This window comes from Engraulis encrasicolus, chromosome 4 (genome assembly GCF_034702125.1).
Source record: "Engraulis encrasicolus isolate BLACKSEA-1 chromosome 4, IST_EnEncr_1.0, whole genome shotgun sequence".
NCBI classification, from domain to species: Eukaryota; Metazoa; Chordata; class Actinopteri; order Clupeiformes; family Engraulidae; genus Engraulis; species Engraulis encrasicolus.
This window is the reverse complement of record NC_085860.1, coordinates 22065484-22090483: the sequence shown is the minus strand read 5'-3', so window position 1 is coordinate 22090483 and position 25000 is coordinate 22065484. Positions and strand designations below refer to the sequence as shown.

At 42.5% G+C, this 25000-nt stretch overlaps 1 protein-coding gene across 1 annotated transcript in view; it reads left to right on the top strand.

Moving 5' to 3' along the window:
- The window catches only part of tspan33b (tetraspanin 33b), a 60908-nt gene that overhangs the window by 17316 nt on the left and 18592 nt on the right, over positions 1–25000 (top strand). Inside the window, exons 4-5 of the mRNA XM_063196895.1 lie at positions 228–302; positions 18742–18837. Coding sequence (XP_063052965.1) covers positions 228–302; positions 18742–18837 — 171 coding nt within the window. The remainder of the gene's footprint in view (positions 1–227; positions 303–18741; positions 18838–25000) is intronic.

The following is a 25000-nucleotide window of genomic DNA, read 5'->3' as shown; positions in this document are numbered from 1 at the left end:
GCCAAATGCTGGTGTAAATCAAGTTTGGCTGGTAGAAAAGAGAACTTACCAGCCACGTTCAACCATTAGTGAGTGTGTGTTTGGCAAGTAAGATTAATATCTACACCATTTTGGCTGGTGATGAAAAAAGTTAATTCAGAGTCCTGGCTACTGATACAAGCGTATTGTAAATGTATACATACTGGTACACTTCTCTCCATCTCTCCTTGTCTCTCCCTCTCTTCCAGTTCTCGCTCAGCCTTACTTTGGTGTTCCTCACTCAGCTGGCCATAGCTGTGCTCGGCTTCTTCTACTCTGACCAGGTACAACACACACACACATGCACGTACGCACGCACGCATGCACGCACGCAGGCACACACGCACAAACACACACACACACACACACACACACACACACACATAGTAGCACACGCACGCACGCACACACGCAGGGCCGCTGACAGCTTTGGCTGGGCCCGGGACAAAAATCTCTGATTGGGCCCCCCTTCCACCGACAATCACCACCACGCCCCCCCGCCAAAAAAACCTAAACAATTTTACCATTCTGAAAACATAACATTGTTCTATCCATGCAGTCCAGCCTACATTTTTTTTTAAAGAAACAACATAGATAGGATTCTCATTCCTATTAATAACAGAAGTGTAGCCTGAGAGTAATTTGGCAATTTGAAGGCTTGCACATCAAAACTATGACTGAGAAGGAGTCACCGTTTGCTAAACTTACCTCAAGTGACGTGACAGAGAGCAAGTGAACAGGAACACACAGAGTGTGCTGCTGTGCTCCCTCCCTCATCAAAGCCTCCCACAGCAGGAGTAGCCTAACACAGGATGTCAATTTACAGAAAACTATGCACAACGAATCTACACTGTATTTCTCCTCACAAAGTTAACAGGTTGATAATTTGTTAGCATCTGTGCTAAGCGGAGATTTAGCAATAGCGTTGCATAGCGCTGTTTAAAAAGTTGGTTTTCCTTCTCCTGGCAAACGTGCGCCCGAGGCATTATCCCACACAACCAGAGATTATAGGCTAGGCCATTGAGAGTAAATAGATCTATTTACTCTCAATGGGCTAGGCCTACTCTTAGAATCTCTGGTATGATTGTGTGGGCTCATATGCATTTTTTATTCTTAACTGACAGTCAGAATTGAAGCACAATGTTATTAAGCTGCTGTTCTGGTTAGGAAATAATACAATGTCCATTTTCTATTGTGTTCATCCGTGTGCGCGTCCCTGCCTGAAAAATTTGATTTGGAAACAAATTTGCGGAGTAGGCTAACGCGCATATTCATAGATTCTATTAGATATAGGCCTAGGCGTAAGCAACACAGTATAATTAAGCCGTTGTAATCAAATTATTCAGTGCCCCCTCTCTGTCTGATTGATCTCCGTGTGTCTTGCTCACGGCCTCCTGTGTCAGTTAGGCTACTTGACGACGGGACTGGAAAAAGTTGCCCCGTGTCTTACCTGGATCTGCTGCACAGCTGCTTTTACTGGTACCTGCTGCATCACCCGAGTCTTTTCTGAAATATTTATGTAGAGAACCCCTCAGGCTTTTGGCTTCTTCATCTCTTTTTCGCCTTTCTTTCCTTTTCAGCGCTCCTGACTTGTGCATGTTGTTGACTAATTGGCTCGCGCACTGACCACTTATCGAATGATGTCGTCTTTTTTAGATGCGTCCCAGCATCTCTATAAGAGGGTCTGTCCGTCCGTCCGTCCGTCTGAAACGCATTCCTTGTCTGAAACGCTGTCTTGTCTGAAACGCTGTCTGAAACGCATTCCTTCAATTGTTCCTCCTGTGTCCACAAGGCGGAGGCAGAGAGGCATTTTGGCCTGGAGCGAATGCGTGTCAAAACCAAACCGGCAAGGCTAAGCTGATAGCATTGTGAGACAACTGAGGGGTGCATTCAATTTTCGGCATTGTTTTGCGTTTGGACAGTGGTAGTCAACTTCGTTCCTTCTCCACAGCACACCAACACCACTGTGAGTGCCACTTAATGTTCACGGTCTTGTGATAGGCCTACACTTCGGCTGTAGTGTCGCGTTGTGCAGCTATTTTGGTTCATCAGAATGGAAATGAACGATTTAGAAGTCGGCAGGCAGTATTTCACACAGATGTTTGTGCTCGGATAGAGGGGCGTTAGCATTGCATAATGCTCCACGACATGGTACCGTAATAAGTTGACAGGCGACCAGCAGCGCTACAGCTCTTCCTCTAAACGTGAGTTTGCAAACATTCTGCCACTACGTTTCAGTGAGTAGTCAGTGTTCTCGAACTAGTAGACAGATGGGCCATTTGCATTTCACATAGGCCTACGCTGTGTTACTGATGTTCTCGGGCATATTGCAAGGGAGAGTCGTTTTCTACTGGCGGGCGCGTGAACCCCACAGGTGCTTTCCCTTGCGCTCAGAGAGAGCACCGGACAGAACGCGTCTTTTGCTTCGTAATTGGTTTGCAGTCGTATGAATTTGGTAAACTCTGCCACTGAAGCTCACTGCTTTGTGCATTGACGGTAAAAAGCTGGCATTGAAAATTAAGCGCACAATGCATCCAAAGGGTGAACCCATAGCGCATGATTCACCCAAACGGTTTTATTTATTTATTAGGCTATTTGGCGATGTTTAGTTTCTTTCCCACATGCACATGACGCTGAAATGGCGTGATAGCCTACTAAAGGTTGATAAATAACCTAGTACTAATAATATCTGGTAATTTGTAATGTAGCCACTTGATCTATGTGAAATTTGAAATTAGATGCTTCTTTTCCAAATCCAAGCATGATGACCTTATTATAGTCTAAACTGCAAAATATAAAGCTTTGTCTCGTCATTTCACTGCCTGCCACATTATTTGGAGTTTCCATGGGCAATAGGCTATGACCAATAAACAAAAAGCACATCCTCAGAGGGGGGTGGGCGTTGACAGGTTAGGAGGAGGCCAGCTGGGCGTTTTGGGGGGAACAAGGCCGACAGGCGGACAACAGATGCGTCCCTCTATGCCAGTTCCAACAATGCAATTTTCCCCCCTAAACACCCCCCTGGCCTCCTCCTAACCTGTCAACGCTCCCTGAGGATGTACTTTTTGTTTATTGGTCATCATGGACACTCCAAATAATGTGGCAGGCAGCAAAATGGCAAGATATGGCTTTATTTTTTGTAGTTTAGGCTATAATAAGCTTATCATTCTTGGATTTGGAAAAGAACCATATGATTTCAAATTTCACATAGATGAAGTAGGCTACATTACAAATGACCAGACATTTATTAGTATCAACCTTTAGTATCACGCCATTTCAGCATCATGTGCATGTGGGAAAGAATCTAAACATCGACAAATAATAAATAAATAAAATCGTTTGGGTGAATCATGTGCTTATGGGTTCACCCTTTAGGTGAATTATGCGCTTATTTTTCAAAACCAGCTTCACCGTCAAGGCACAAAGCAGTGAGCTCCCGTGCCAGAGTTTACCAAATTCAAACGACTACAAAGCAATTACGAAAGACGCGTTATGTCCTGTGCTCTCTCTGAGCGCAGCGAAAAGCACCTGTGGGGTACGAGCCCGCCAACGAAAGAACCTCCCTGTAGGTTACGAGTAGAACTAGGCTACACACACCGCATGTCAAATGGCCCAGATGTCTACTTGTAGTTCGAGCACCATGCTCCAGTGCGCAGCGCAAACTGACTACTGAAAAGGCAGAAGTAAACTCGCTGGGAATATTAAAAGGGAGGCTCGTAGGCTACACACAGACCTCTGAACCCGAGTTTGTGGACTGGAGAAAAGCGGAGGAAAATGTGAATGTTATTACAGAAAAAAAGCTAACCATATCAGGTCCACGTTTAGAGGAAGAGCTGCGCTGCGGGTCGCCTGTCAACTAATTACAGTTCCATATCGTGGAGCGTTATGCAATGCAAACGCCCCTCTATCCACGCACAAAGGAAAATGTAAATGTTTTGAAAGGAGAAAAGCTATAACCAAATGTTACAGGTCAACTTTTAGAGGAAGAGCTGTATGCGCTGCGGGTCGCCTGTCAACTAACTACGGTTCCATGCCGTGGAGCGTTATGCAATGCAAACGCCTCTCTATCCGAGCACAAACATCTGTGTCAAAAACTGCCTGCCGACTTCTAAATCGTTCATTTCCGCGAGTTTCTGACGAACCAAAATAAAGTTGCCTCCCATTGTCCAAACGCAAAACAATAGCGAAAATTGAATGCCCCCCTCAGTTGTCTCACAATGCCATCAGCCGTCTTGCCTGTTTAGTAATATGTTCTGGCTTGCACGCATTCGCTCCGGTCCAAAATGGCAAGTCTGCCACCTTGTGGCCACAGTAAGGAACAATTGGCTTGCACGCTTTCGCTCCGGTCCAAAATGGCAACTCTGCCGCCTTGTGGCCACAGAACAATTGAAGGAATGCGTTTCAGACAAATGCGTTTCAGACGGACGGACGGACGGACGGACGGACGGACGGACGGACGGACAGACCCTCTTATAGAGATGCTGGGACGCATCTAAAAAAGGTTGGAACTGGCATAGAGGGACGCATCTGTTGTCCGCCTGTCGGCCTTGTTTCTACAAAGACCAAACCATTTTGGAATAGGGGTGATAGGGGGATTATTGGCCGTTTTTTTCAAGGGCAATGAAGGCAAATATCTACACGTCATTGTTTGAATGCAAATAAAGCACCTTTCTTCCCTAAATCAACACATTTTTGAAGTGACCATATAATAATTAATCCCAACGTCATGGGGGCCCAGTTATGGGCCCCCCTAGTCCAGGGCCCGGGACAAAAAGCCCTTTTGTCCCCCCCTGTCGGCGGGGCTGCACACACGCACAAACACACACACACACACACACACACACACACACAGTAGCACACGCACGCACGCACCCACGCACGTGCACACACACACACACACGCACACGCACACGCACACGCACACCGTTCCAACAAATCTGTGATAAGTAACCTGCATTCAGAAGGAACAGTCTAGTATGTAATATCGGTAAATACATTCAAAGTAATAAATTCAAATCACTTGGCTCTACCTCTGCACTAAATGCAGACCACATTTCAGGTGATGTACCTGGGTGAAGAGTTGTGCTATAATAACAATAATTTGATTCATTGAAACTGCAGCTTCTATTTGTATTAAGCATGCTCAACACAGGGCACACCCCTTTGTCTTTTTGTTCACCTCAATTTGTTCATCTTTAATAATATTCTTTGTCTGTGGTAAAGGACGGGTCTTCATATTGCACCAATGTCATTAAGATCTAATGATGGCACTTGGAGATGAATAGCCATTTGGTTTCCAGACAGCAGGCAGGCAGACGGCCACCAGGTTTAGTGTGTCTGATTCATCCATCATCATCTGTCCTGTCCGACCAGGCTCAGCAGACACAATCTGTAATATATACATGCAGAGAAGCAGGGCTGGACAGAGCATCTGTCAAACAGGGCATCTTCCCGGTGGGCCGCCATTCCTCAGGGGGTTGTTTTGTTTATTTGGTTGTTCGTTTTAGGAGCCCTGAGGAAGGTCTGCAGACTGAAAGCTTGACTGATTAAAAAGAACACAAAGAGGATTTAAGTGTGCAGACATTTTTCTTTCTATTTTGCACCGTTTTTTGTTTATGTTTGGCACCTTTTAATCGAGAGTGTGATCAGGTTACAGTTTTTTCTGATTGCTAAAGCTCAATTTTCGCAACTTTGGCTGCTTTTGCAAAACTCTACACACAACTACAAGAACTTCACACCTATCTAGCAAAGTACTGTAGATACGTTGCAAAATCAAACTAAGGTTGAAAAACGCTATACACTTTTGGAAAATTAGCATTTTTGTGTCAAATCATTCACACAAATTATCTTATAATAAACACATACACACTGCAACTACACACATGCAATGTAAATGATACACACATTTAGCTTGTGTTGTTCTTTGCACGATGTAAATCAATTGTAGATCACACTTTTGTCATGAATACTTGTGATATAAAAACATAGGGGATGAGACTTCAATCATGGATGTTTATTTACGTTCCCCAAAGCAAATCAAAAATATGTTTCTGACATGTAATTCAAATACACAAGAAAACACAACGTAAGTCTAACAAAGGAAATTACTGAACATCCATATGCCTTGCTGGATCCGACAATAAAATTCCATTGACATCACATGCTATGTCTTCAAGTGCAACATATCCAGACATATGTCTTCATATCCAGACATATGTCTTCAAGTGCAATGTTGTACACTTGAATATCCATTCAAGTATACAACATATCCACAAATGTGTAGGTATATTTTTTCTAGGAGTGTGTTCATAATTTGCAAATCGTGTGCAAAGCAGTGAGTTCTGTTTACAGTTATGCAAAGTGTGTTTTATAACATTACAAACTGAGTGCTAATCAGTTTTCGTGCTATTAGTTTGGCTGATTTGGTTATAGGTTTCTGCATCTGTGTGAGGAGTTCAGCAAAAGCAGCCAAAGGTTACAAAAAATGTGTTTTAGCGAACAGAAAAAAACTGTAAATACTTCTTCGTTTTATACCCAGAAACCAGCCCTCAATTTAGATGAGATTTAGATTTAGATTGATCTATCTTTAATGTAGACAGTGGACTGTCATTATACCATGGAAAGGCAGGAGGGGGTTGTCTGAGGGGCTGGTCTGTTGCCCGGGCTGTTTCTCAAACCCAGTCCAGCCCTGCAGAGAAGGTCCTTTCTTCTGTCTTTTTTCACAAATCAATTACACACAGAATTACAATGTACAAACGCAGACGGATGCACACAGTCATTTGTATGCTCACACACACACAATGTATGCCCTTGGATTTCAGTAACTGGAGCCCACAGAAATTGACACCAACCTAACATAGTGATACACACACATGCCCCCCATCCGACTGCCTGTGCATGCATGGACGCACGCACGCACACATGCAGGCACGCAGGCGCACACACACACACACGCACACACACACACACACACACATATGCACGCGCGTGCCCACACACGTACATGCATGGGCGCATGGCGCGCACACACACACAGACACAGACAGACAGACAGACACACACACACACACACACACACACACACACACACACACACACACACACACACACACACACACACACACACACACACACACAGAATGGACAATGGACAATGGACCTGCATTTCAACAATGGAGACCTGACCTGACCAACAGATAGAGCTAATTCTAAAAAGATCTAAAAGGCAAAAGCCTGAAACTTTGCACATACGGTAACTGATACAAGCACCTAGGCTGTGTTACAATTGCCAAGTCAATTCAGATACTTTGACTATACTGATATTCTATCCAACTTCAATCATCAGTAAATGTGTTAGGCTTTCCATTTGTTTTAATTGGATTTGGATGAATCGGACAAAAATGTGCATCTGACTGAAAAACCAAACCACTCAAATAGGGGTTTTTCAAAATGCATTTTCAATCATTCGCAAGGAGACACAATTAAAATGTGTAACCGCCTGCCAGACAGAACTCAGTGGGATATTCTAAAGCTGTCTTGTTGCCTCGCCCTGATGTCTCTAACACTAATAAGTTGTTCAAAGTTTCACACTACAGCTCCCCGCACTTATTTGGCGAAGAAGTACATTCAACTTTCAAGCATACTCAATTTTGGTTTGTTTGTGTAAATGACAGGCAAAGATCCAGTTATTCAGGTGGATGTAATTAAGATCAGATAATGTGATCACTGCACAATATAGCGCCATTTTTCCCCACAATAAATGTCTTGTCTGGAGATGAAGTTTCTCATTTCAAGTTATCTAGTTCAACTAGTTCCTCCCAGTCTTTCCTGATGTGTGTGGCTTTTTGCCTTGGTGTTGCTCCACCTCTGTGGAGAAAACAATAAAGTTGCCTGACTGTTTATGTAGGCAGAGCAACGTCTGGGGGGCATTTTCACCATTCAACATCCCGATACAAATGAGATAATGACCTTTGAATTATGCTTTTGCATTATCGATGTTATCGGCCTTGCATTAAGAAGCCACAATCAACAGATGGGAGGAACTAGTCTGAGTTTCACCCAATGGATGAATCCAAAAGTCCCTACTGCCTTCCTATGTAGAAGGCAAAAAATAAGAAAGTGCCTACAGTGGTGCTCATATGTTTACATACCCCAGCAGAATATACGCTTTCTTGGTGATTTCTCTCAAAATATGAGGGATTACACAAAACCTTTTTTTTTCACTCATTGCTAGTGACTGGCTTAATATATTTATTAGCAGTATTCTGTGTTTACTCTTTCAAAAGCATGATCACAACCCAAACTACCCAAATTACCCTGTTCAAAAGTTTACATACCCTAGTTTCTGATGCTGAATATGGCCCTGTTTAACATCAGGGACCGCTCCAAATTGTTTGTGATATTTGTGGATAAGGCTCTTAATGTTCTCAGATGACAAAACAGCACATTCTTCCTGGCAGAATGGTTGCTTCCTATAATACCTTTGGGTGTCTTGCTGGAACCTCACATTTGAGGTTTCCCCTCAATGGCTCGATGATGTTGAGATCAGAAGAGTGAGACGGTCGCACAAAAACTTCATTTTATTCTTTCTGAAGCTAATGACGGGTTGATTTGGCTTTCTGCGCTGAAATATTGTCATGTTGGCATGTCCAAACAATGGACCATGTGCAGATTCAAGGCTGATTAGTGTCAAGTTTCCTCCAGTATTTTTCACTGGGCAATGTATTCATCATTCTGTGAGTATGGACCAAAAGTGTAGTGCATTTGTAACTCAAATGTCCCCATGACATCAGTGGTCCATAACCATGTTTCACAGAAGGGATGGTGTAACTTTCATCATAGGCTCCGTTGACTGTTCTCCAAATGGTACTGTTAATAGTGGCTGAAAAAAGTTCCATATTGATCTAATTTTTCCAAATGACTTTGTCACATGCATTCTGATGCTTATCACTATGCTATTTGGTGTATCATATGCAAAATAACATGTTTGCATTTTTGTAGTAATGGCTTTCTCCTGGCAACCCCCAACAGCCCATCTTTCCTCAAGTGCCTCTTTCCTGTACAGTTTAAAACATTTTTTCATGTTGTCCTACATTTCACCTGAAGTTATTTTTTGGTTGTCCTATGCCTCCTGAACAATTTCCCTTGCAATGATCATTGCAATGCAATGATTCCCTTGCCCATTGGCTTGATTCCAAACAAACCCCTCATATTGAATTTCTGAATTGAAATTCCAACAGTGCCAACATGACAATATTTTGACACAGAAAGCCAAATCAACCCATCATTAGCTTCAGAAAGAATAAAATGAAGGTTTTTGAGCGACCATCTCACTCTCCTGATCTCAACATCATTGAGCCACTCAGGGGAAACCTCAAATGTGAGGTTCCAGCAAGACACCCAAAGATATTATAGGAAATAACCATTCTGCCAGGAAGAATGTGCTATTTTGTCATCTGAGAACATTAAGAGCCTTATCCACAACTACCACAAACAATTTAGAGCGGTCCTTGATGTTAAACAGGGCCATATTCAGCATCAGAATCTAGGGTATGTAAACTTTTGAACAGGGTCATTTGGGTAGTTTGGGTTGTGATCATAGGCGGCGCTACAGCAAGACTCTTGGGGAAGCTAAAAAAATAATAAAAAAAAAATAAAAAAAGGGGGGGGGGTGCAAACGTCATCGGAGAGACTGTGGTAGGAGGGTCTGGGGGCACTTTATCAGTCGCCACGCGAGGCCCTAATCGCGACTTTTGATATATTATCTGCATGACATTATATGCTGTTGAAACAAAATGATGAGCAAATAAAACGGAACATTTCCATGCGCAACTATGGGTCTTGCTCGTGCGCCAATGGAACTCTCAAACGCGACAGGCACACACACGCGCACACACACACACTGGAGGCAGGAGAGGAAGACGGCTATTTGCCAGAGCATGGACTATTATCTCCCAAAAATGTCTCGAGCAATCAAATCATATACACCCGACTGTGCACACCTTTGTTTCTATTGACATTTTCATGCGCTAGGTCACTCTACCTCAGACCGGTATAACTCCCAATCAAACTCGTAAAACTAATGACGAGGCAAAATGCGCACACACGGGGGGAAGACAGGAGAGCAAATAAGCCAGCTGATTGACCATATCATGCCCAAAAATATCATATGGGGCTCTCATATCCTACAGGCTGTCTTCAGATGTCAGTTTTGCAGCCCAAATAATACAAATATGTTGTAATTTTGAATTTCTAGTTGAAGTAGCTTGTAATGTAGTTCGCTACATTTTCCAGATGGTTGTAACTAGCTTAATATTTCTATTGGATGTAGATTGTCTAGTGGAGCTAAATGTTAGCTTACTGGTTCTACAAATAAGTAGCTTGCGCAGCCAGACAATGTTCTCGCTGCCTCGCACTGTACTGTCCACTCCAGTCACACGCAGATGCCCAACAAACGCAAGCGAATATACACACATTACATATGGTAACTAAACCACCCTGGCAGGCCACCATGAATTCAGGAAAGGTGTGCATTTTTGAAAGTGGTGTTCGCTTGGTGACAGGATAGCACAGGTGTTTTGCTTTGTGATGGCTAGTTAGACGGAAGACAAGTAGACAACTACATCGAACAACATTGACAACAACAAACATTGCCACCAAATAGTAAACTTAGCGCTTCGGCGAGCACTGCAGGGGAAAAAAACTGATTTCCTACCTTATTCTGTCCTGTTAATTCCTGCTACTTGAAGATAGAGGCAAAATGTCCATTTAGATTCGCCAAATAGGCTATCCATTTGATAGATGTAGTGTGGTTGAATAACGAATGCTAAAGAGGAAAATGTCAACATTGTGACCTATGGCTGGTGGAAAAAAAACGAATGATCTATAAAGGAAATGCAGTGGAATCCCAATTTATTCTAGAGGTCATTGCTTTATCAAGATATTAAACATTCCAGATTTCATTTCATAAGCCACGAGCCCGCCTCACTGCCTGGCTCTGTTGAAGCCAGTAGAACTGACACCTGATTGGTTGGCCGCAGCATGACATCGCCGCAACGAGGCTAGATCTACTAATAGGCGGCGGGCCAGAAATCCTATCTTGCAGGTTCGTCGGAGTGATCAGGTGGCAACTTGGTTTTTGCAGATACAAGTACTTGATAGTACATAAATCAATATTCTAGGTGTTGCCATCGTCAAAAGTTGCACATTGATTTAAAAAACAAAGGTTGAAATAGCGACATTTGGTAATGTGGGAATTCCATTAAAATTGGCCACTCAACAGGAAATGTGTCACCAACTCCTTTTAGAGTGCTTCACAAGTGTGAAACTTCACAGGTTACTGTGTATTATGCCTACCAACATTTTTCTGTGTGTGAAATGGCAGTTAGGCATAGCGCCAGCATGTGGTAGGTGAATGAACTGCTTGAAATCACTGCAGCTACTGTGTATTTCATAATATGAAAAAAGGATGAACATACTTTGTGAAAAGTTTGTTGATGTTGTAAAATAACAAAATGGCATGGCAACAAAAGTACCACAGGTTAACAATTAATTTGAACTCAACATACATTGCTTGACATTACTGACAATTAGCCCTCTACTGCACACAGCATGATAAAAAAAATATTCCAATTGAGTTTTTAGTTCATTTTGAGACACTTTATTGATTATATATATATATATATATATATATATATATATATATATATATATATATATTTTTTTTTTAACTTTTATCCTGTAGGCCCAATATTCTTATTTTTATTCAGTTTAAAATTGAACAAAACACGCAATTACCTCACATTAAACAGAGGTGCACAGTGATGGAATGATCATTACTAGGTTTGTGTGTGTGCCCTAAATGTCATGTTAATGAGACTGGCTGTTTGGTGTGGTATTGCACATTTGGCACCCCAAGGGCCTGTGTTTGAAGCTGGACAAGCAGAGTTATCCCCTTTTGCTAGTGTCAGAAGTGGTATTGCTTTTAGAAACACCATTGCAGACACCCCCACTGCATGTGAGCCATAATTACATGCAAGTGACTACAAGGATAGGCCTTATCTCTAGGACTCAGGCAGGGCTGGCCCGAAGCATAAGTGAACTATGCAATGGCTTAGGGCCCTGCCACTAGCCCACCCTGGGCAGCAAAGTTCCAGGAAAAAAAATGAACTCTATACTATATTTCCTAGTCCTAAATTTCTTTCTGAGCCTCGATGGAAACTGGAGCCATTATACTGTATATCGGGGGACACCTCAATGATGGTGGATACAACGTCCTTTTTCATGTACCACATTTAATTGTACAAACCCTGCAATAAATGCAGAATATAACTAAAAGTAATCATTTTGAAGTGAAACGAAGATATTCCTTTGTGATAAATGGCTTTCTGGGAAATTTTGCTCCAAGAAGTACAGTGCATAATGGGCACATGATCTACAGACAGCCTGCCTACTGTATGTCCTTAGCTCCTAACCCTCACTTGTGCAAGTAACTTAAATTAAGCTTACGAAACATCTGATGTTGAATAGGTGGTGGTAGGGGCCCCTGGATGAAATTTTGCTTAAGGCCCCATAAAGGCTTGGGCCGGCCCTGGACTCAGGACCATAGTTATGGGTGAAGCCTAGAATAAATGAAGTATGGAGTTGTGTGGGGATCACCGTGTGTAAAGCACAAAAGATGTGCTTCACAAGCAGGAAGGCAGAGTTGACTAACATCCTGTAGAAAGAGACTATAATACTGTATATAGAGACAACAGTTAGTGTACTTTGACTTTATCAATGAGTCTGATTCTTTAGGGACCAAGTAGCACTATTGTAGTACCCAGGTGGTCTGAGTTGGAAGCTGGATACAGCAATTCTCCCCCATATATTTAGAGGAACAATAAGCAGTACTTAATACAGGTACCCTATTTCCTCCCTCCACTAACTCCCTCTCTTCCACATTCAGATGTTCATCACTCATGTTGCTGTCCTCATTACTTTTGACCTACCTAACTTCAGATGGAATTTCTCTAACATGCAGATCCTGATGCGCTCATCCATAAAGCATTATTACGTTCATTTTGTTTGTCAAAATGTGTATAAATTATAAGATATAAGATATGTATAAGCTATTTCCAATTTTGAAAAGTACTTCAGAACATTTAGTTTATGTCTTTACTGCATAAAATATATGTGATGATGTGGTTACACAACCACACACAAACAAAACAATAATAACAAAGTCACCAAAAAAAAGTACCCCATTATCGCACAACGTTGCCTTGAGGCAACGCAAAGACAAACACAAAAGGAAACCCTTTTTTAAAACCTGATAAGAGTCTTCTATATGCCTTGTGCATATAAAAGTATTTTTTTATTTCATGATTTTATCATGTTTACTTACGCTAATAATGCAAAAGATCTTGTGTCCTTCGCACCCCAAGTGGCCCAGTGACTGTCTGTCAAATACTACAACATAGGCCTAGTGTCACCCAAACCACTCTAAATTGTTCTTTCATGTCTTTTCTAACACTCTGATTGGTTTTGATAATGTAAAGAGACACACACTGGACATGAGGCTTTAAAAGACATTGTGTTGCCAGAGGGCAATGTTGTGCAGTAGAGGGTTAGCAGATTATGGCTTGTCATAACTATGAGCACAAAACAAGTAATCACCACGTCAGTTATTGCATTTTGTCTTTACGTGACCCTTTGACACAAGAATGATAGACACAAGGTGGAATATCCAGTAATAGTGTGCCAACTATGGGTCAAAGTTCAATTTTGGTATCAATAGGCCTACATACTGTCAATTTTATCAATGTCATCATTATTCCATGCAGAGCCCATTTTACCAATACTGTTATAGCTGTGGTCTTTTTATTATATGACTATTTATAACTATTAAATTGAGAAAATAGTCATTCAGATCTCTGCAGCAGTACAAGGGGCAACGGCAACTACTGTAGGTCTACTACTGTTTCGGAACTCAAAGAAATGATCAGGATAAAACAAAAAACTTGGAAGTCACTTCTCTCAGTTGCAGAGTTTGATCAGTTATTTTTTCCTTTGTAGGGGAGTAGTACAATAGTCCTAAGAATGTGTGGATGCGTGCGTGAAATGTTTGAATATCAATCAATTTCACGTAGCAGTTAATGAAGTCCATAATTAATACTGGCAAGGGATATGAAAGTTTCAAAGAGGGCATGGCGTTCCAAATGTTCAATGACCCCCCCCCCCCACACACACACACACACACACACACACACACAGTCTTCAGCTTCGCGGAAATTGTTGTTACAAAACAATTTGTAAAATGTTATTACTGAACAGGAAGGAATACGTTTCTACCCATAAATAAGCAAAAATGAATATAGCGCCCCTTGTGGTGGCCAAATGTGCAGGCTGACGCCGTGGCAACAGGCAGATTTGGATTCAGCACCCCCAAATTGATCAAGAAAACATGTTTTGAAGTTGCCACTAAACGGTCACAACGAAACTCATTTTCTAGATGAGCTATGATTCTTGGCCCACTGCCTATAACAAGGTGGATAGGCACTTCAGCAGGAAACCCTCGTTCTGTTTCCTTGTGTGTGCCTGCGACACTCCATCGCTGGATATTAAAAAAAAAACGTGATTTTAACATTTCATTTCATTTATTTCTTATGACAACTTTGGGGAAGCTAAGCTTCCCCTAGCCTCTTAATAGCGCCGCCCATGGTTGTGATCATGCTTTTGAAAGAGTAAACACAGAATATTGCTAATAAATATCTTAAGCCAGTCACTAGCAATGAGTGAAAAAAAGGTTTTGTGTAATCCGTCATATTTCGTGAGAAATCGCAGAGAAAGTGTATGTGGGTGGGAGACGTGACGCCTTGTTTTTTCGTAACATTGGTTAAAAACCTACAAAACTGTTATTTTCCTTTAAAAAACAAATGTCAATGAAAGAAGATGTGGTACATTATGTTTCATATTAGTCTTAGATGAGAAGAAACATTTTTGTTAAGATCTATGTAAAGGTTTATATGTCAAATTTCCTGCGGTGTGACTGTAACATTAATGAAACAATATATAATAATATATATATAAATTAACCAACAACATTTTGAATAATGTATGAAGCATTTGGCATGATTGCATAAATCTTAACTTTAGATTAAGATATGTGAATGTGGAAAAAACCCAAGACAGTAATATTAACTACAAGTTCAATTTCGTAACACAAATTGCGTCCTGTGGGATGACATGTATGTCAATGTTTGTGAATGGGCAGCTGCAAGGCCAACTACAAGGGTCTTAAAGACTGGCTCCTAACCAGTCAGTACCTCAGTTATTGGAGAGTGCTGTGGAAGTTTAAGGTGACTCTTAACCTCTTAATATGTCTTCATATTGCAATCTTTCTGTCACGCAATGCTTAGGTTCATTTTATGGTGTCCTGTGGTGTGACTGCTCTTATAGGAGGAAAAAAAGTTTTTTTTATTAATGAAAACACATATTAATATTAAACACAATATCATTATCAAGTTAGCATGAGCTCAGATGTCAGTCATGTATACAAAAGGATTAAAATGGTCATAATGCAGTGAATTCCCTGTGGTGTGACTCCATTTTCCTGCGGTGTGACGTGCCTATGCTATGTGTTGATGCAGGACACATTTTCCCAAAAATGGCAAAAATAAGGTGAAATTCCACAGACCACTGGTGCTTTATTTTTTTCTATTTTTTTCACATTTTTATCCATCATTTTTTTCAGGAATTTGAACAACTTTTTTTTTTTTTTGCGTTACGCCCTTAAACGTCAACCACCCATATTCTGCTGGGGTATGTAAACATATGAGCACCACTGTATGTAGCACATCTGAATACCCTAGTAAACTTTCAACCAGGAGGTACCCAGATGACTTTCTATGTCCGTTCATATTTGCAGTAGGCAAACAATGGTTACTTTGCTGAGTTCGACAACTGTACGGCCATTGGTCTTAGTGCCATCAGGGGCACCCCCCCAGCGACCGATCTGGTTCAAAGGTTATGTAATTGACGGTGCTGTGCTATAGTATGTCCGATTTGTGCTTACTAGTGGCTGGCTTTCTAGACGTTACTGGTTGGGGTGCCGAGTGGTTGCTACTGGTAATGAGGCAGTGGGTTTCGGATGCAGCCAATGTGTCTCAAACGTCCAGGGGAAGTCCAACTAAACCCTCTTGTAGTCAGGCCAAGAGCAATGTACAGTAAATATTGTTTCCGATCTGCGGAAAAATCGAGAACTCCACCGAATTTGTTGGGAACTAATCAACTTTGAGCAGCTCCAACTGGGTAGAGAGGCGTGTTCAAGGCAGTGACATGAATTGCAGTAAACAGAGACGCTCTATTGGGACTTGGTTTAAACTTTGGCACAGACTTTTCTGGCCTCGACCAGTAGCAAACAAAGGGAGGTGGGTCAACCATGCCGTTTGGAAAAACGTTATTCGATATATATATCTTCTTGGTCAGACCAACATCTCAGTACGAGATCAAAAGTTGATGATAATTAGGCAACTGGTAAGGTGGCAGTGGCTAGCACAGGTTTCGGATGCAGCCAATGTGTGTCAAACTTCCAGGAGTTCCAAGTCCAACTAAACTCTCTGGGCAACACCTCTGACCTGTGACCCTTCACCCCTCAGCCCTGTAATGATCCCCATAGCCTTTCTACCTATAGCCGTCCCACATGCTATTCGCCCCATTATACAAAATTTGGCCGCAGTTCAATGGATTTGCATTAGGGGCGCTGTTCAGACAGAGCAGATTGGGGTTCCCCTATTGGGCTGGGGCTAATCACCCACAATAAGTCCTGCCTAGCAGCTGAAACCTGAACATATTACGGTCGTCTATGACTGCAAATTAAAAATTAAAATTAAAAACACAGTAACCTAGGAGTTATATCCGTCTAGTTTCTTACAGCTTCGACATTTGTGAGTCAGTCTTCACTAGCTTCTAGCTAAGGAAATGACGACATCCGATTGGTGATTGGGGAACTAAACCGGATGCTAACGTCGGCGAGACGTAGCCTAGCCACAAGCTAACTGACAAACGTGAGGCCAACAACTCAGCCGATCGTGATGTACGCCACAAATAGACCAATCGACCTCATATTTAGACACTACAATGTTGATTTCTGCCTTCGATTTTCATCAGTTAAGAAATCTAGCGTCGGATTAGCACATTTTTAAGGTAGTAAAGCGAGTTGCCGCCATGTTTGTTTTCCAGAATCACCCGGGTAGAGAGCTCACGTGCAGCATTCTGGGTAATTGAGTTTCGCGTTATTCATGCACAAAATGCGTGTTTTTTTAAAAATGCAGTGAGTTTAAAAAATCAAACCAAATGCCATTTGGAAGGGCAATTTACACTTCCTTTAGGAAAAATAAAATGAAAACCGGTGACCTTCCATATCCGACACATCAGTTGCGTCTATTGTGGAGCTTCATAGGACCCCCATTCATTCTGACGGCTCTCCTCTGCTTGAACATCGCCGCCCCGTGGACAGTACCACCCGGAAGAAGCTGCCAGTTTGGCCTCTCCTCTATAAATCCTCTCTGTGATCCCCTCCTACAGTATCTTCCTCCACCTCCTGCTGTTTCTGGGGACTCCCGAATGGCCACCGTCCTCCTCCTCCTCCTCCTCCTCCTCCTCCTCCATAGCAGTTAGCAGTTGGCAATACACAGAGGAGAGAGGGAACTGGGCAGAGCATTAAGACAATGTGAAATCAAATTAACCCGGAGACTGACCCCTCTTATTTCAGCTAAGACAAATAGAGCGGCTCCACAGCTTTTAATATTCATCTTTTTTTCATATTATTTTTGTCCGCCTGTCTCACTTTCTGTCTCTCTCACACAATAGACATGTATCTCGCACACCTCCCACTTTCACATAAACACACACCTCTCAGCCCTGAACCACCCCCCACACACACACACAAAAACACAAACTCTCTCTCTCTCTCTCTCTCTCTCTCTCTCTCTCTCTCTCTCTCTCTCTCTCTCTCTCTCTCTCTCTCTCTCTCTCTCTCTCTCTCTCTCTCCATTTCCCTCTCTCTCTCCATTTCCCTCTATGCTAATGTCCCTGTTCCACAGAGCACTGCCACCCACCTCCTCTGCCCACCTGCATGATCCTGCCAACCAAACAACCTGTCAGTGTGCATTAGCTTGTTCTACAGCCAGATACACAGTGACTATGCTACTATGCAATTGTCCTCAGTACCCCGGCCCTTGGGCAGCTAATTGGGAAATAACATTGTGAACATTAAAAAGTGCTGTGTGTGTGTGTGTGTGTGTGTGTGTGTGTGTGTGTGTGTGTGTGTGTGTGTGTGTGTGTGTGTGTGTGTGTGCGCGCGTGCGTGCGTGCGTGCGTGCGTGTGCAGGGAAGTCGACAAGGGGAGGACAAAGGTGTCACCTGTCCCGGGCCCAGGGAGATGGGGGGCCCACAATGGTGTCCCCAATACAATGTAATGGGGGCCCTATCAGATGACTTTGTCCTGGGCCCAACCAATACTGTCAGCGGCCCTGTGTGTGTGTGTGTGTGTGTGTGTGTGTGTGTGTGTGTGTGTGTGTGTGTGTGTGTGTGTGTGTGTGTGTGTGTGTGTGTGTGTGTGTGTGTGTGTGTGTGTGTGTGTGCGCGTGCGTCTGCGTTTGTGTGTGCGCGCACATCAATGTCTATCTGTCGGTCTGTCTAATAGCATCATCATCACAGATCATGTTTTTTCTCTACCCCTAGACTCGCGATGCTCTTGGGAAGTTTGTGAAGAAAGCCATCGTACACTACAGGGACGACCTGGACCTGCAGAACCTCATGGACTACATCCAGAAAGAGGTGACACACACCACGCACCACACAGGTTACACACACCAGCACACACACAGCCAGGCAGACAAAGGACACACTAAAACAGGGGTCAGGAACCCATGGCTCTAGAGCCACATGTGGCTCTTTTGGGAACTGTATCTGGGAACTGTATCTCTTACTTACCTAAGGTTGCCAAACGACCCGTATTTATAAATAAAAGTACGGGTTCCATATTGAGCTGAAACGGGACATGGGATGTTAAAATGCATTAAAATTGCAGGGAACTGCATCTAAGCACTACAAAATTTTCGGAGGAAAACGCCCAGACCCCCGCTCTGATGAAGTTGACAGTTGGCAGTCTATACTTACGTGTACCTGTTATCACTAAAAGTAGGCATAATAACTAGACAGTACACTCTGGAAATGTTGGGCTTAATTGAAATGCAGGTGTAGTACATGCTTTTAATTGTATTCAGTGTTTAAATGGTATGGCTCTCACAAAAAAATATTTTCCAAATTTAGCTTTTTATGGCTCTCTCTACCCAAAAGGTTCCTGACCCCTGCACTAAAGGCTTTTTACCACTGCTGGTTTTCCGTCAGGCCTACAGCTCAACACTCGGCCGCTTTACGATTGAGCTGTGTCGTGCCCAATTGAAAAGCAGAAAGTGGCAGTCGCGTCGCGCTGTGTCGAGCTGTAGGCCTACCAGAAAACCGGCAGTGGAAGAGGATAGGAACTGGGGTAGAGGATAGTGTATGGCTGGGGAAGGGCTTATGAGGGCTATAAGTTCTTTAAAGGGACACTGTGCAGGAAATGGTCAAAAAAGGTACTGCAACTATGCTGTTCATTGAAACTGGGCTGCCTATTGCCAAATTTGATCTTTACATGAAAGTTTACTAAGTAATAAACAAATATTTTCTAGTATGGTCCAAGTACAGTCATTTTTGCAGCTAAAAATGGCTATTTTTCGAAATTCAAAATGGCTGACCATGGAGAAGATCCCCCTTTTCATGTATGAAAAGTGCAATTTTTCCAGTCATAATGAATACTTATAATTTGATGCTGGTGGTAAGTATTCATGACAAATGTAACATTAGTGAATGGGCAGCATGAATTCAGCCAAGGCCCCCCAGATGTGAGTCGTGCCACTCACATGCGCCCGGTTTCACAACTCGATGAAGTTGGTACATTCTTAAACCCATTCAAGTTCTACAGAAAGCACAATGCATAACATTGTAAGGAAGAAATGTATTCAATTGGGATTGTTTAGCTTTTCTTGCTTATTTTGACTACTTAAGTTATTCAGGGTTCGATTCCGGCCCGAGGTCATTTTGCAATCCTCCCACATCCCTTTCTCCTCCTCACTTCTCACCATCTTACACTGTCCTATCAAATAAAGGCATAGAAGCCCACAGAAAATCTTTAATGAATGAGTAATTTGATTAGATTCAAACATTAATGAATTCATTAATTAATGGGCGCATGTAATGACATTATCAAAGTCGAATCTCTTTGATTGAAAAGAATCAATACTATCCTAATGAAAATGTTGGAGTCATGCAAACTTTGAAGTCAGCCACCCACCATTGCTGCATTATATATGGATGTAGCTGCACACATAGATCTGTGTTTCAGTAACTGAGACATACATCGGATTATACTGCCCTACAAAGGCACAGTGCAGTAACTACGCCGACATTGAATCTAAGGAACAGGCCTTCAGTTCAAAGCCTTGGTATTAGGTTGGCTATTGTAGTGGTTGGATATTGACATGGCAATATTGACAAAGCAATATCTCTAAAACGGGACACATTTGAACCATAAGGCTTTGTCACAAGATAAAGAAGGTGTAATGAAGACCATTTTCAGTCTAAACTCAAGTCTGACAAAATATGTAGTTAATGCATTTTGCCTTTGTAGGGCAGTATACTTTAGCTTTTTTGATGTAAAACACATCAGCACACACACCTCTGCACATAAAGTGACTGATACACACATCAAGGCTGTGCTAAAACTTAGAGGACAGTATATTCAGATTCATATTCTATCTTGCTTTAATCTCCGGTAAATATGTTTAACTGGATATGTGACTTTTAAATCTGATTGCGTTTGAATTTTTAGAAACGTATAATTATAAATCATGACTGAAAAGTGAAACCACTCGAGTTAGTATTTCAGAATGTCTTTTGGCAGAAGTTAAACAAAATGTACGAGAGCTGTCTGTACTGTAGCCTCCCTCCTCTCCTCTCCTCTCCCCCGTCTATGACGCGTGTAATTTGTGCAAAGTTTATGCAGCCAGCCGCCCGCTCATCATAATCATTTTGGCGAAGTGAGAGTGAAGAGAGAGAGAAAAGTGAGAGGCGAGAAGCGCGAGCTCTCCTGCCCACCTCCCGTCTTCCATATCGGGTTTTGTTTGTTTGTGTAAATTACAGGTGCAGGCTCCAGTCACTCCAGGTGGAGCTAATTAGGATCTGATGTGATCACTGCACAATGCCTCTGCTGCCTTTTCTTTTTTTTTTTCTTCGCCCAGAGACAAATTTCCTGTTAGGGACAATAAAGTTTATCACACACTCTTTCAAACACACACACACGCACGCATGCACGCACGCACGCACGAACGCACACACACACACATGCGCACTTATACAGACACACACGCACACGCGCACACACACACACACACACACACACACGCACGTACACACACACACACACACACACACACACACACACACACACACACACACACACACACACACACACACACACACACACACACACACGCAGGCACTCACGCAAGCACACACACACACACACACGCACACACACACACACACACACACACACACACACACACACACACACACACACACACACACACACACACACACACACACACACACACACTTGCTTCCACACCCAAGATGTCCAATACACTGTAGACACAGATTGAAAACATCATTGTGCATCTTACTGTGCTTGCTCACAGCTCACCACCACAGTCCCCACGAAGCCCACCCAGGCTATCCACACACAGACACAATACAATCCAGCTCCATGCACTTTTCAAAAGTAGTATTGACATGAAGCAGAAAAAGCAGAAAACATACTTCAAACACTCCACACATCAGGCTACCTGCGTTCACACACACACACCAAGGTCTAGCGATACTGTTCAACTTCATCTGAAGTGAAACACAGCCCATACAAAAAGATCAATTGACTCAACAAAGAACAGCACAACCCACACAGCGCTACAGATTTCAGATAACGACACATAGAGAACATATAGAGAGAAGTACTACTCTATCAACAAAACACCTACAAAACAAACACATCTACATGCAGAGAAATATACACATACAGTAGCAACAAGCATTGCACACACCATCCATTTACAGCATGTGCTGAGAAGAAGGCATAGAACTGAAAAAGAATGAACACACACACACACACACACACACACACACACACACACACACACACACACACACACACACACACACACACACACACACACACACACACACACACACACACACACATACACCCTTCTCTGAGAGAGGTGATCCATATCAGCTGAGCACATTGGTCACACAGTGCAGACTGTCCATTTAACCCAAGTCCACGAGTCAACCATCCAATGAATCTATAGACCAGCACAGACATATTATCCACACAGGCCAGCCCAGACATACCTTACAGGACTATAGCATTCGACCTTCCTATACAGTACTGCAAGTGCAGTTTAGATCAAGCAATAGAACATTCCATTCTCTAAAATTGTGTTCTATAGCATTGTATTTACTCTCAGACCTTGACATTTGAACATTGTCATATGGTTGGGCATGGTGATATAATGAACACAATTCATGCAACAATGTAGGCTACCTTTAAGTAAAAGTGAATTAGTCGAGTTTAAAGTGGAAATGAAGCAGTGACCTAATATAGGGGTCTATAACACCAGTAAGATAAGCCAGCAAATATATATTTTTTTGAAGTCTGAAATTTAAGCCGTTAATAAAAAAAATAAAGCACAAACACGTAGCGTTTCTGTTAACGTTTCCAGCCAACAGCGGGTGACGTCACGCGAATGGTAGTGTCCTATTCCTAATGCTGTTATGATAGTAGTGAATTAAACATTTGGGACTTGCGTGGCTGATTATGAGCTTATTTGCTTAACCCAAATGAAGCAAGAATACGTGTTTGGGTGGGACAGAACAAATATGAGGCATGAAGGCAGACAAGACATCCCATCACATGAACCACAGGTAAACAAGCAGCTTTTTTTGCTAAGGTGACAAGTCGCTAACAAATTTTGGTATGAGCCAACATGATCACTATTCATAATCGTGTGATGTCGTGCAATGTTGCAGTTCCCTACCTTCATCTTCCGATGATTTCGCCAACATTTTCCAAGCACCTGAATTAGGCTACTTTGACATCTCCGTGCCCACGTTTATCGGTGTTATCCAGTCAACAATAATCCAAGGCAACAACGCTATTCCAGCCAGTTTGAGGATGCATCCGCGACTTCAATAACATAATAGTTTACTACAATAGATGCAGCTACTTTAAGCATGCCATAACTTAATGTAGGCCATGATAGTTTAACGTGTCATTTCCCGTGGCATCAACTTCAAATCCCCAAAGCTCCTCCGAGAGCGAGACGAGAGAGGGGATGGGATAGCCACACACACAGGCTGCGTCCCTTAATTCCCTTCACAAAGCTTTCCAAACTTCCGCCAATTTTGCAAGTTATTTTCTATTACTGAATTGAACCACATAGCCAACTTAAAGACATGGGCTTTCAGATTAGCGTCCAACAATGCAGGAAAAAGACGTTATTGGTGACGGTCTGTCACTACAAACCTATGAGATCGAGCAGCCCCAGTCCTGACTCCTGTCCTATGGTGGATGCAATGGGTGGATGGCTGCAGCTATCCCACCATGCTCGTAGCCAGTGTTGGGCAAGCTACTTGTAAAATGTAGTGAGCTAAGCTATCAGCTACTCAACCATAAATTAAGCTTCTCTACACTAAAGCTACCACCATCAGAAATGTAGTGAGCTAAGCTACAAAAATGTCAAATGTAGTTCATTACAATAGAAGCTACATTGTCCCGACATAATGTCAGCTTGATTTAAAATAACAATAGGCCTACTTTCATTAAAAAAACTTTATTGATCTCATTAGGCCTATACTTTATTGATATTTATTATACATTCAGTATGTTATCATTATAGGCCACAGGTCTAGGGTGACCCCAATAAGTCCAAGGGACTTGGATATGTTTCTGAGGGACAGTGTGGGGCACTCATCCTACCCCCCCCACCCCACTAACATGAGCTCGCATTGCGATGTTGAGAACTACTCGCGGTTAACTTTCATAATATAGAACGTAATAAGGAAAAAACAATTTGTTTGCTGCTATGGTAAGGTGTTAAAAAGTAGCATGGAATGAAGAAAGTATATCCCACCTCTGACTTCATTTCATGCAGCTGGGTCTTGGAACCCCTGTGTGACTGCCTAGATCTCAGGTCAGGAAAGAGAGTAAAAAAAAATTCTTCGAGCAACATTGCGGGACAATGTAGCTTTTGTGGAAGCTACGTCGCTACTTGAGACAAAAAATAGCTTAACTACAGGGACGTTACTCGATACATAAAGTACTGACGCTACCACCAAGCTACTGGGGAATGTAGTTAAACCAGTGGCGGCTGGTAGTCTGTCAAACAGGGGAGGCTGTTCAATTACAATATGTCCAGAACGCGAAAAAAAAAAGGGGGGGGGGGCTAGGGGGGGTCAATTTTGACACACATTGGTCCTGAGCCACATATGGCCTCACACACTAAAGGACTCTTGTTGAAACAAATTTGTTAATCATTAATCATTATCCCCCTTGTAGCCTATTCATAGGGACATTTTTTTTAAAAATTATTATTATTATTATTATCATTAGGCCTACCTCCGCCACATAATGATGTGATTGAGTTTGCCTTCGTTGTCTTTGTTCATTACTGGGTGCACGGCTTAACTTACCACTAGAGGTCGCAAAATCTTTAATTATTTACCAGACATTGCCAACACAGTAGGAAACAAGGACTCGCCACTCACGGGACTTGGCAGTTAACCAGTTGGTCAGACACCACACCACGAAAGCTCAAAAGAAACGGTTGTTCTTCCCTACCTTTTT